At 38.8% G+C, this 13,331-nt stretch overlaps 1 protein-coding gene across 1 annotated transcript; it reads right to left on the bottom strand.

The window, feature by feature from the left end:
• Positions 1–1,871: 1,871 nt before the first annotated feature.
• On the bottom strand, positions 1,872–13,331 carry LOC131125160 (KN motif and ankyrin repeat domain-containing protein 4-like). Its single transcript, XM_078791031.1, has 9 exons — positions 12,000–13,331; positions 10,294–10,357; positions 8,856–10,214; positions 5,694–6,084; positions 5,525–5,609; positions 4,173–4,392; positions 3,972–4,114; positions 3,060–3,260; positions 1,872–2,195 (listed from the first exon to the last, which is right to left on the bottom strand). Exons 2-9 carry the CDS (start codon positions 10,310–10,312, stop codon positions 2,103–2,105), a joined length of 2,511 nt encoding a protein of 836 aa, XP_078647157.1. The 5' UTR covers positions 10,313–10,357; positions 12,000–13,331; the 3' UTR covers positions 1,872–2,102.

The following is a 13,331-nucleotide window of genomic DNA, read 5'->3' as shown; positions in this document are numbered from 1 at the left end:
TAATTTTGTATAAACCACATTTAAAAGACTGTAGACCGATTTTCTAAGCCCCAACTACAAAAATATTAATTTTCTACCGCTTATCCTCACGAGGGTCGCGGGGGTGCTGGAGCCTATCCTAGCTGTCTTCGTGCGAGAGGCGGTTTACGCCCTGGACTGCCAGCCAATCACAGGGCACATATAGACAAACAACCATTCACACTCACATTCATACCTATGGACAATTTGGAGTCGCCAATTAACCTAGCATGTTTTTGGAATGTGGGAGGAAACCGGAGAACCCGGAGAAAACATGATGGCCGAAGGTGGAATTGAACTCGGGTCTCCTAGCTGTGAGGCCTGTGTGCTAATCGCTCACCCGCTGTGCATCCATTTTCTCATATTATGTCAAAAATATTTCATTAAAGCAGTGTAAAGGTGACTATAGGGTTGCTATGTCATGTCTAGAGGGCTCTAATATTGTATAAAACCACATTTAAAAGGCTGTAGACAGGTTTTCTAAGCCCCAAAAATACAAAAATATTGTATTTATAAATAAGGAATCGTACCTGTCTGAAATTCACTTACCACTGTCGAATCAGGAACCAATGAACAATAAACGAGGGATTACTGTATTGAAAAAGATGGACTGTCTTCAATTTGTTGGATTCCAGGTGCAGCCAACCAAAATCTTTATTTAACGTCAGTGCTGCATTTCATCATAACATCATGTAACATTATTAACATTTCATTTCACTCTATTGCTGCATTCAGGAGATAAATAAGATTTAGCACCAAAAATCATCACTATTATGTTGCCGGGTTAACATTAATATTCCCGCCCACAAAGTGATAAATCCACCTATAAGAGGGCCATTCATCTATTCATGAATGAGGAATATTTATGTATTTGTGGCATTCATCTGGCAGAGATGTCATGATTATTATGAAGCATGGCCTTCGGTTGCAGCCTCCGTGTTTAAACCTTGGCTTTAGATTGAAGTACTATTTGCAGTAAACAAAGGCTTCCTTCACTTATGCCAGCAATAAAATGTATTTATGGATGACTCCTTATGATGAAATTGCTGCAACATTTAATAAGAACCAATACAAGAGCTATGTAAAAAATGTTTTTATTGATATATGTATTTATTTCATTTAGTAATATTCATTTAATGATGTACTGAGAGTTGTTTGTCATATTTGATGCAAACGAGACAAATCAACAATTTATCGGGTGTCATATTTCTAATCGTTTGTCACACTTGAATGAGATTTCATCAAATCGGCTTTTTCTGCAAGATGTTGATCTTCCTCATGGGTGTCACGCTTGATAGGCGTGGCAGCGGAGGTGCGCCACCTGCTGGTCATCTGTGTCCTTGCAGTAAAGCAGGGGTGGGCAAACTACGGCCCGGGGGCCACATCCGGCCCGCCAAGTGTTTGAATACGGCCCACCCAATCTTTCCAAAGTATTTCATTTAAACTCAACATACAACCTGGCATCATGGCCTGAGCCAACCTTTTGATGGTTTTATCAATTTCGTTTTTTGACATGGTCTGTTGTTTACAAAGTGCTCCTGAAAAATGGGACACAAGCACATAATAATAATAATTATTATTATTATTAGATTATTATAATTATTATATTAATGCTAATTATTATATTAATTATATATAATATTATTGTTATATTTGCATATTTTACATAATAATAATATAATAATAATTATTTTAATTTTATTGTAATTATAATATTTTATTATTTTTTAAATATAAATATAAAATAATAAATAACAGCAGATTGCATGACAATTTGACAGATACAATAATACAATAAAACAGTAAATATAAAAATAAAAATACAATAAAAATAATTGCCCACCCCTGCAGTAAAGAGTAATGAATGAATGCGTTTGAATGCATCATATTTATTTATAAATTGTCCAGCAGCTGAGAAAATACAACAAGAACAACACAAAAAAATGCTTGAAGGTCAAAATAATACTTGCGACTCTAGCAAATGCAAACTGAGCAAAAAGGCCTCAAAGTCAAGAGTCAAGAGGTCAAAGATGAAGATGCGTCTGCAAGCATCATGCTGGCGTGTCTTCTTATCCGCTGACTGGCTACAAAGCCCGGGCCTTGGCGTGGGCCTGCAGCAGGGCGGCTGTGTCGCTGTGGGAGCCGTGCATGGCGATGCTGAGCGCAGTACGACCACTCTTGAGACAGAAGAGATAGAGAAAATATGACTGGTAAATACTATACATAATACATAATATATATCATCAAAGCACAGTATCAGGGGTTGGATATAGGCAAGGCACAAAACAAGGTCAATAAAGTGGCTTTGATGACTTTAATGTGGAAGAACTCGAGAACCCTGACCTAAAACCAGAGGTGTGGAGTCTTGCGACTTTTCCATCAAGATCTTGCAATTGGACTTGACTCGGATTTCTGTCTGATGACTTGAAAGTATTTGAGATTTTCATTCATTTTCTACCGCTGATCCTCAAAAGGGTCGCTGGAGCCTATCCCAGCTGTCTTCGTTCAAATCGCTCAAAGAGTTTATATAAGTCATGGAAGTCAAGTCAGGTAGGATTCAAGATGCACAGACTGCCAGAACCTTTGAATGTGGATAACTCGAGAACCCTGACCTAAAGCCAGAGGTGTGGACTCACGCAACTTAGAGTTGAACCAGACTGATGACTTTTCCATCAAGGACTTGAAACTGGACTTGACTTGGACTTGTGTCTGATGACTTGGAAGCATTTGAGATTTTCAAATTCATTCATTTTCTACCGCTTATCCTCACAAGGGTCGCTGGAGCCTATCCCAGCTGTCTTCGTTCAAATCACTCAAAGAGTTTATATAAGTCATGGAAGTCGAGTCAGGTAGGATTCAGGATGCATGGACTGCCTGAACTTTTGAATGTGGATAACTCGAGAACCCTGACCTAAAGCCAGAGGTGTGGACTCATGCGACTTGGAGTCGAATCAGACTGATGACTTTTCCATCAAGGACTTGCAACTGGACTTGACTCGGACTCATAACTGCTCCATATGATGAAGACAAAGGTATATTACCTGATCAGCCAGGCTAAGATCGCACTGAGTCCTCTCCAGTAGCAACCTTGCGATGTGCGTGTGTCCCCTCTCGGACGCAAACATGAGTGCTGTGGTTCCTTGACCATCCTGGATGTCGGCGTCTGCTCCACAGCTCAGTAGCAAACGAACCATCACAACTCGCCCGTGTCTCACAGCCAAGTGTAAAGCCGTGTGGCCCGTCTGTAGGGTAGAATCAAAATGGCCGGTCAACCATTTTTATATCTATCTGCCTGAACCTTTGAATGTGGATAGCTGAGGTCATTCTATGTTGAGGGCTGCACGGTGTGGTGTCCGAGTGGTTAGCGCACAGGCCTCACAGCTAGAATACCCAAGTTCGATTCCACCCTCGGCCATCTCGAGTGTTTGAGTGGTTACCGCGCAGGACTCACAGCTAGAAGACCCGAGTTCGATTCTACCCTCGGCCATCTTGAGTGGTCGATTGGTTAGTGTGCAGGCCTCACAGCTAGAAGACCCGCGTTCAATTCCACCCTTGGCCATCTCGAGTGGTCGAGTGGTTAGCGCACAGGTCTCACAGCTAGAAGACCTGAGTTCGATTCCAACCTCAGCCATCTCGAGTGGTCGAGTGGTTAGCGTGGATGCCTCAGAGCTAGAAGACCTGAGTTCGATTCCACCCTCGGCCATCTCTGTGTGGAGTTTGTATGTTCTCCCTGTGCATGCGTGGGTTTTCTCCGGGTACTCCGGTTTCCTCCCACATTCCAAAAACATGCTAGGTTAATTGGCGACTCCAAATTGTCCATAGGTATGAATGTGAGTGTGAATGGTTGTTTGTCTATATGTGCCCTGTGATTGGCTGGCTCACCCTAAGACAGCTCGGATTTGCGCTAGAAAATGAATGAATTTTATATTGAAATGATTCAGCATTCACGGTACCTGGCTGGAACGGATGTTAATGTCGCCAAGCTCCATGAGCCTGCGGACCACCTCCATGTCACCAGGGTTGTCAGGCGTTGTCAAAGACGCCAGCATCGCCGCCGTGTAACCCGCTTTATTCTGGAAGTTAACATCACTCACTCCTGTACGGCAAAAACCAAAGTCAGATCCAACTTGGTGAAACAGGAGGACTTCCAGTACCTGTGTCCAGCAGTAGACTGACGATGCTGTAGTGGCTGTGGGAAACACTGTAATGTAGAACTGTGTTGCCGTTATCATCAGCCAGGTTGATGATGAAGGCCGTTAGTGACGGTGTTGTCGTCTTTACCTCCCTCAAGTACACAGACACCCTGCTGGCCAATGAACTCTCCTCTGCTGCTGCGCTGAACCAGTCCTGGAAGACCACAACCAGGGCCTTCCTCTGCAACACAGACCAAAAAAATCTTTATTTTGTTTCAAGAATACATTTTTTTCTATTAATATTTTGACTCTAGTCTTGTAAAATTATGATTTTTTTTACATTTTCCAATCATTTTTTAAAATTTACTTCTCATAATTATAACTTTATTCCCATAATATTTTGACTTAATTTGCATAACTTTATAACTTTTTATTCACGTATATTATCAGTTTTTCCTTGAGCTAATTTTCCAAAAAAATCTTTATTTTGTTCCGTTAGTTTGTCAAAATATTATGAATTTTTGAATTCTTTCAGCCTAAAATTATGCTACTTTTCCTTGTAACGTTATGACTTTATTTTAGAAATTTTTCAAATTTTTGAAAATTCTAATTGATATTTTGACTTTACGGCTGTTTTTTCCCCCATTTTCCAACAATTTCAACAACCTTTTTTTTTACATTTTCTTCTTTATTCCCGTAATAGTTTGACTTTATTTGCCTTAGACTTTATATATTTTTAATCCCGTAAATTATAATTTTTTCCCCCAATCTAATTCTCCACAAAAAATGAAATCTTTATTTTGTTCCATTTATTTGTCATAATATGACGACTAAAACGACTAACTTTTTTTAATTCCCCCAAGTCCTCACAGCTAAAAGACCCGAGTTTGATTCCACCCTTGGCCATCTCGAATGGTCGAGTGGTTAGCGTGCAGGTCTCACAGCTTGAAGACTCAAGTTCGATTCCATCCTCGAGTTTGCCGTAAAGTCAAAATATCAATTAGAATTTTCAAAAATTTTAAAATTTTCAAAAATAAAGTCATAACTTTACAAGGAAAAGTAGCGAAATTTTTGGTTGAAAGAATTAAAAAAATCATAATATTTTGACAAACTAACAGACCAAAATAAAAGATTTTTTGGTCTGCGTTGCACTTGAAGCCAATAAAAAATAAATACATAAATACATTTACAAATTCATTTTGTTCCGTTTGTTACTAAGATTTATCCTCAGAGTGATGAGTGTGTATAAGTGGTCAAGGGGTTATGAATTAGTTCTGTTTCTAGACTTTGGTTTAAGCGGAGTTTAAAAGTCTAAATTAAGCCGAATGTCGTAAACCGAAGACCACCTGTATGCAAGAATGCCAAGTACTCACTGTGTCATGGGTGGGGTTCTCGATGTTGTCCATGTGATCGTTGAGGAACTGACAGGCAGCCATAAAATCCGCATTGACCGTCTCACTTTTAAAAGATAAGAAAGACGTGATGAGAAAAGGTAGAACGAAAAGAAAAAGCGGTACAGATATCGTATTCTGGTCCTCTCACCTGCCTCTGGTTGTTTTGGAGCCGAGGTCCCCCTCCATCTGTTCTCCGGGGGCCAGCGGTTTCATCTTGGCCATTTCCACCGCTTCGACAGATGCCGTCCCTCCATCTGTCCACCCCGATCCAATTCCTTGCGATATCATCTGCTTGTCTCGGCTCATTTCCCTATTTTCCGGGTCTGCGTCCACCTGGGTAGCAGCCATTTCCCAAGGCTTCCTGATGCTGCTCTCCTCCTGCTGCAAACCACCAAGGGCAACGTGCTGCACGGAACTTTGCCCCAGTGGATTGTCACCGGAAGATGTTATCTGGCATCTATGTTGCATTTTAGGAAAACAAATTATCAGGAGGGAAGTTAAAGCAGCTGTGATGTGTAAGAAGCTCGAGGCGGGCTCAACTCATGTAAAATAGATACTCAAAGAAGTTATATACATTTCAAAAATAAATTTTTTTCTATTAATATTTTGACTCTAGTCTTGTAAAATTATGGTTGTTTTTTTTTTTACATTTTCCAATCATTTTTTTTATTTTCTTCTCATAATTATAACTTTATTCCCATCATATTTTGACTTAATTTGCATAACTTTATAACTTTTTATTCACGTATATATAAGTTTTTCCCTGGGCTAATTTTCCCAAAAAATCTTTTATTTTGTTCTGTTTGTTTGTCAAAATATTATGAATTTTTCAATTCTTTCAACCTAAAATGATGCTACTTTTCCTTGCAAAGTTATGACTCTATTTTTGAAAATTCAAATTGATATTTTGACTTTATGGCTGTTTTTTTTCCCCATTTTCCAACAATTTCAACACCCTTCTTCTACATTTTCTTCTTTATTAGTAATAGTTTGACTTTATTTGCCTTAGACTTTATATATTTTTATTCCCGTAAATTATAATTTTTTCCCTCAATCTAATTCTCCACAAAAAATGAAATCTTTATTTTGTTCCTTTTATTTGTATTAATATTACGACTAAAAATATTTTTTTAATTCCCCCAAGCTAATTAAAAAAAAATAAATTTACAGTTCCGTTTGTTTCTCATAATATTACAACTTCAAAAAAAAGAACACATTTTATTTCAATTCTATGTTCCTAAAATGATGCTATTTTTCCTCATAAAGTTATGACCTTATTCTTGAAAATGTACATTATTTTTATACATTATTTACAATATTTTGACTTTAGTCTTGTAAAATTACAGATGTTTTTTTTTCATTTTCCACCTACTTCAACGTTCTTTTTGTACAGTTTCTTTACGGTAATTACAGTATAAGTATCTCATTATAATTCCCATAATATTTTGACTTTATTTTTGTAACATTATACCTTTTTCCGCAAACTAATTTTCCCAAAATTACAGTATAGTTAATTTGCTTTAATTTTGCACAATATTCTAAATGTTAAAATAACTATTTTTGTTATATTTTGATTTTGCTACTACAATGTCCTCATAATATTACAATGGTATTCTCACAAAGATACAACTTTTTCTTGTTAGATTACAAATTTCTTCTGTTTAGATTTTAGATTTTCTTGTAAAATGAGTTTTCATTTTTTCTTATTTTTCCTGGTAAATTATAATGTTCCAGGTGCCAATAAAACAACAGCCGTGTGCTGCAAATAGGCCGGGCTGCACTTTGGACACCCGTGCCTATGTGAACAGCGGCTCATATTTCAGATTCTTTATTAATATGTTTTGCTCTTATGTAACTCGTAATTGAACATTCCAGCCAGGAGCCCCAACTTCACACTGTGGGAAGTCTTATGGTACCAAAACAATACTAGAGGAGAGTTCAGAGGTACGTATTATTGTAGCTCGGGGATAAACACAAACATCACCAAATCCATACATTCATATCAAAATAACATTCCATCATCAGAGAAAAACACAAAAGTAAAAAAAAAAAAGCCTACCTTTCATGAGCAACATCTGGAGTACCGCCATCAGTCTTCATGCTGCATTCCTCGCCTATGAAATAAGAATGTGCTTTATTCCACGTGTTATTACTGTTTTATTCCAGTGCCAAATAACGTTGTAACCATTACTGACAGTCTCATGTGGTAAATTATTATGCACTGATATCGATATCAACAATCTGGATGTGCCTTTAGTCACCATTGTTTGCAGCTACGACTACACAGGAAGCTAAATAGCAGGTCAATACTGCCCCCTTGAATTTTGGAAGAGAATTGCAGGTCTGGTTTGCAGCTAAATCAGGCATATTTTGACAAATTTAAAATTTGATGCAGAAATTGCTTTTCCTAGTATCTAATTACATTTATGAATTTTATGGGAAAATAACTAGTAATAGGCTGCATGTCGGACAAGTGGTTAGTGCACAGGCCTCAAAGCTAGACCAGAGTTCAATTCCACCCTCGGTGGAACTTGCATGTTCTCCCTGGGCATGTGTGGGTTTTCTCCGGGTACTCCGGTTTCCTCCCACATTCCAAAAACATGCTAGGTTAATTGGCGACTCCAAATTGTCCATAGGTATGAATGTGAGTGTGAATGGTTGTTTGTCTATATGTGCCCTGTGATTGGCTGGCGACCAGTCCGGGGTGTATCCCGCCTCTCGCCCGAAGACAGCTGGTTTCAATTGGTTCCAGACCCAAACACAATCTGTGAATTTTTGTGATTATATATATACAATTCATAGACGTTTTAGTTAACCATAATTAGAGCCCTGTAGACATTAAATAACACCCCTATAGTCATATTTACACTTATTATTATTCAATATTCATTCATTTTCTATAACGCTTATCGTCACAAGGGTCACAGGGGTGCTGGAGCCTATCCCAGCTGTCTTCCAGCGAGATGCGGGGTACACCCTGGACTGGTGGCCAGCCAATCACAGGGCACATATAGACAAACAACCATTCACACTCACATTCATACCTATGGACAATTTGGAGTCGCCAATTAACCTAGCATGTTTTTGGAATGTGGGAGGAAACCGGAGTACCCGGAGAAAACCCACGCATGCACGGGGAGAACATGCAAACTCCACACAGAGATGGCCGAGGGTGGAATTGAACCCTGGTCTCCTAGCTGTGACCGCCGTACAGCCCCTCCAGTATATAACCTTCCATATTTCCATATTGGAGTATGAAAAAAAAAAACGGAAGACCCGGAGAAAACATACCATAAAACATTCCCAATACCTGAGTGTTGAATCCCGCTTCCACAGTTGTGTCCAGACTGTGTGTAGTGAGAGGTAAGGATGTCGATGAGTTCCATCATTTCCTGCTGCACGGAGATAACTCTCGGGCTAATCTGCTCTGCAGGTTTCTCTTCCTCGGCTGCGCTCAAACATTCCCACTGCTGATCCAGGAGCTGCTTGATTTTGTGGATGTGGTGGATGACCACGGATGTGTCTAAAGTGTCAGCGGAAGAACGTGTCGGCTGCTGACTGCGTTCAGGGGAATCAAGGACATCATCTTCGTGCTTCGAGGTTTCTCCATTTGTGATAACGCTCATCTCTTCTCCCTCCTGGTCTACCAGCACCTTCTCTGCACGAACCCACACCCCGGGGTTTGCGATAAGGTGTTCAATATGTTCCTCTTGGGTTCTCCCCTCCTTCTGCTGATGTCTCAGCCTCCCTGTCACCCTCTGAAGTTCCAGCTCGGTCTCGTGAAGCTTCTGTTCCAGCACCGCTACTTTGGCCTGGAGGGACGTCACCGTCAGCAGCTCATCCAGGTCCGTGCTCGCTCTCCACTCGTGTGTCGGATGAGGTTCTTGAACGCTGCCGTGATTACCGGCAAGCATGATGCAACGTCCATGCCGTGGTCTTTTCTTGTCTGCTGCGACGTAGTAGGCGGCGGTCCCATTCATGGATTGGGTGTGAATATGTGAGCGTAGTTTGTCTTTTTCCTCCTGGAGAAGACAGATCTGAGCCCGGAGGTCTGGAATGATCTGTACCTCCTTCTCCAGCTCCTCCACGTGGTCTAGAGCCTCCGTCAGGCGCCTCCACAGGCTTGAGCAGTCCTGAGAGACATCTGAGGAGTCAAAAATGTCTTCACAAGAACTGTTCCTGCCTCCGAGGTGATCCCTGGAACTCCGGAGACTGCCTGGTTCTTCCGTTGACTCCGATCCTTGTCTCAGCAACACCGTGAGTGGCAGACTGGACGCTCGGAGAAGATGAGGGCGGATGTGCTCACCCAAAGGTTGCTCATCGAAATCTCGGATTTTGGCCTCCATTTCTGCTAAACCTCTCGGAGAAATAGGTTTCCTGTAATCACGCAACCAGGAAGCGGCATGATGGTGGTCATCAGGAAGTCGAGACCTGGGGCCAAGAGCTCCAGTCGACCCCCAAGGGCTCGGACGGTAGCCCGAGGGGTGAAGATGCCGAGGAAGAGTGTTCGCCCGGGGGCCTTTGCTTCGACGCTGGATGAAGACTCTTTTTATGGTGTTCCCTTTCTCGATATCGTCTACATACTTCAGGAAGTCCAAGTCGAGACGAAAACCATACGGGGTTTCCACCGAGTACGGAGGCTTGCCTGCTTTAAAGGGATGCATATTTCCTGCGGACAGTAAAATAGCATTTTAGCATAGCCTGTACAATTACTGTACATAGTTGTGTCTTATTAAACAGCATCTTACCGTTATGTCTTTCCATCATCTCCGTTTAGTCAGGTTGTTGCATTATATGATGGCGTATTTGGATCTGTCAAAACAATTACAAATTTAATATACCAATCGACTATAAGTCACACTTTTTTTCACAGTTTGGATGGTCTAAAACAGACTAAAACTCAGGTGCAACTTATACTTAATTAAACGTAATTTTGAAAAAAACATTTCTGAGATTTCAAGAATAAAGGTGTACATTTAAGACAATAAAGTCGTACATTTATGAGAAAAAAGTAATAATTTTATGAGAATAAAGTTGTTAATGTACCAGACCAAAGTCAGAAATTTATGAAAAAAAAGTTGTAAATTCGTCAAAAAAAAGTTGTTGTAACAGGAAAGAATAAAGTTTACAAGCCTAACGTGATAAATGTATGAAAAATGTTTAATATTATGACAATAAAGTTGAAAATGAATGCCAAAAAAACATAATATCACAACAATAAAGTTGTAAATTTTCAAGAAGAAAAATTACCAGAAAAAATTGTAATATTACTAGAATAAAGTCAGAATTTATGAGACTAACATCATACATTTATGAGAAAAAAATCATGAATTTACAAGAAAAAAACATAACAATATTAAGAGAATAAAGTCGTAAATTTATGAGAATAAAGTCAAAATTTATGAGACTAAAGTGATAGATTTATGAAAAATTCATAATTACCAGAGTGAAGTTGCAAATTAATAAAAAATGAATAAATAATATCACAAGAATAATGTAAATTTTCAAGAAAAAAGTCGTAACATTACAAAAATAAAGTCGTCAATTTATGGAAAAAAATCATAAATATATCATAAAAAAGTTGTCATAATTTATGAGACTAATATCATAAATTTACAAGGGAAAAAATACAAATTTACAGGGAAAAAAGTTGTAATATTAAGAGAACAAAGTCGTAAATTTACAAGTCTCAATTCATACATTTATCAAAAGAAAATAGGAAACTTTACAAAACAAAAGTCATACATTTCTGCGAAAAAAAGTTGTCACATCACAATAATAAAGTCATAAATTTACAATAATATCGTAAATTTACAAGAAAAAAAGTTGTAATATTAAGAGAAAAAAGTCGTAATTTTACAACACAAAAAGTTGTAAATTTCTGACAAAAAAGTTGTCACATTACAAGAATAAAGTCATAATATTATGTATCATACGTGTCAGAGGGAAAATAGAGTATAGCTCATTATAGGGTTTTTTTCTTGAAAATTTACAACTTTATTCTCGTACTATCAATTGCTGTTCTTTTTTTTCATAAATGTTATTCTCAGAATCTCTGATTATTTTAATAACCTCATCACGAGTGCACTGATTGGCTCTTGATTGGCTCCTGCCAAAAAAAGAGCTACCGTGCATTTTTTGCCGAATGCAACTTATATTTGCATACATTTTTAAGTATATAAATTACAACAAGTGGCTGAGCCTTTTAACAAGCATAGGAAATGGTTATGTGGGTGTCTCATAAAATATAATGAGTGTAGGAATAATTAGATAATGACTACATTTATGGTTTGTGGGAGAAAAACCCAAGAGTTTTGGCACCGGCAGTCACTGGCTGTGGTGTATTTTTTTTTTTTTTTTTTGGTGAGCCTCATCATTCAGAGGATTATTGTGGACACTTTTAGCTTCGTGCAAAAAAAGCCAAACAATTCCACGTAATAACCAAGTCGCTCACTTTGTCTCAGAGATCTGCTTCTGCTGCTCTTTCTCACACTCCTGTTGATTCATTTTGTCCAAGCTCATGGACGCCGTTATTCCACTGTGGCCTGTCTGATGTTCACTTGATTACAACCTTGCCTGCCAGGATGAGATGAGTAAAAAACAAAGCAGCGACGGGCAGCAGAAAAACACATACTTCTGCTGAAAAACAACCAATGTTCTTCCCATCTCTCTACCTGTCAATCTTCCCATTTTTGTCTCTGCGATGTCGCATTTTTCCTATTTTAATTGAAAAAAAAACTTCTGTTCTGCTCAGCACCACAGTAGGTACACAAACACACCACATAGTCTCCTTTTTTCTATCAATGTCCCTTATTTTCCGATTATTTTCAATGTATCCATTTGTTCTCTTTTTCTAATTTTTCCCAACATCTTTTCCATGCCATTTTCCTGAAATTCAGTGATGGCAAAACCATCCTTTGCTGCTTTTGCATCTTTGCTGGAAACATTTTATTACTGTCCATGCATCTGTCTCATTCTCGACTTCCAACTCCAATTCCAGCTATGCATACCTGTCAACGTTTGCATTTAAAAATGAGAAAACTCCCTCACCGATTCACTTTCCCTCAGTTCCTTTCAAAGCTGGACACTTCCCAAAAAGGAATTACACTAATTGCTCATTTATCACAATCAATTGGTCCCAGACCTGATAAGTGATAAGTGAATTCCTTATTTCTAAATAGAATATTCCATAATTAAACCATAGAAAACCTGTTTACAACCTTTTAAAATATGTTTTTTAACAGTATTACAAGTAAGACCACTATAATGGTATTACCCAATATAGGACACATAATAACAGTAAATAAGCCACTTAGGACGTCCTAGGGAATTTGAGCTATCGCTCTTCTCACCTTGTGTTTCTCCCTCCCTGCCTTCTCCAGACCACCGACCACCAACCTACAGCCGCTGAGGCAGTCTGCCATGTCAGCGATGCAGTAAACGACCAACACTAAATGGCTTGCTGGGAAATGTGACCTCCATTACTTAAAAACTCATTGATAAACCTCAGGCAGCAAATATGCTGATTGGGAATAGAGTGTAGAGGTTTGCTCATGCATTTTTGTAATGTGCATGTCATACGTTATATAACATTATATAAATGGACCCCGGGCCGCAATTTGGACACCTCTGCTTTAGCTATTAATTCATTGTTAATCTTTTGTTATTTCAGTCATAAATGTGATTTTCTGTTTGGAAAAAAGTTATAAAGCCATTTCTAAAGCTTTGGGACTCCAGCAAACCACAGTGAGAGCCATTACCCGCAAATCCAAGGCTGTCCAGCCAA

This window comes from Doryrhamphus excisus, linkage group LG6 (genome assembly GCF_037039965.1).
Source record: "Doryrhamphus excisus strain RoL-2023G ecotype Guam linkage group LG6, RoL_Dexc_Guam_v1.1, whole genome shotgun sequence".
Taxonomy (NCBI): Eukaryota; Metazoa; Chordata; class Actinopteri; order Syngnathiformes; family Syngnathidae; genus Doryrhamphus; species Doryrhamphus excisus.
The sequence above is the reverse complement of the archived record's forward strand: the minus strand, read 5'-3'. Positions and strand labels throughout refer to the sequence as shown.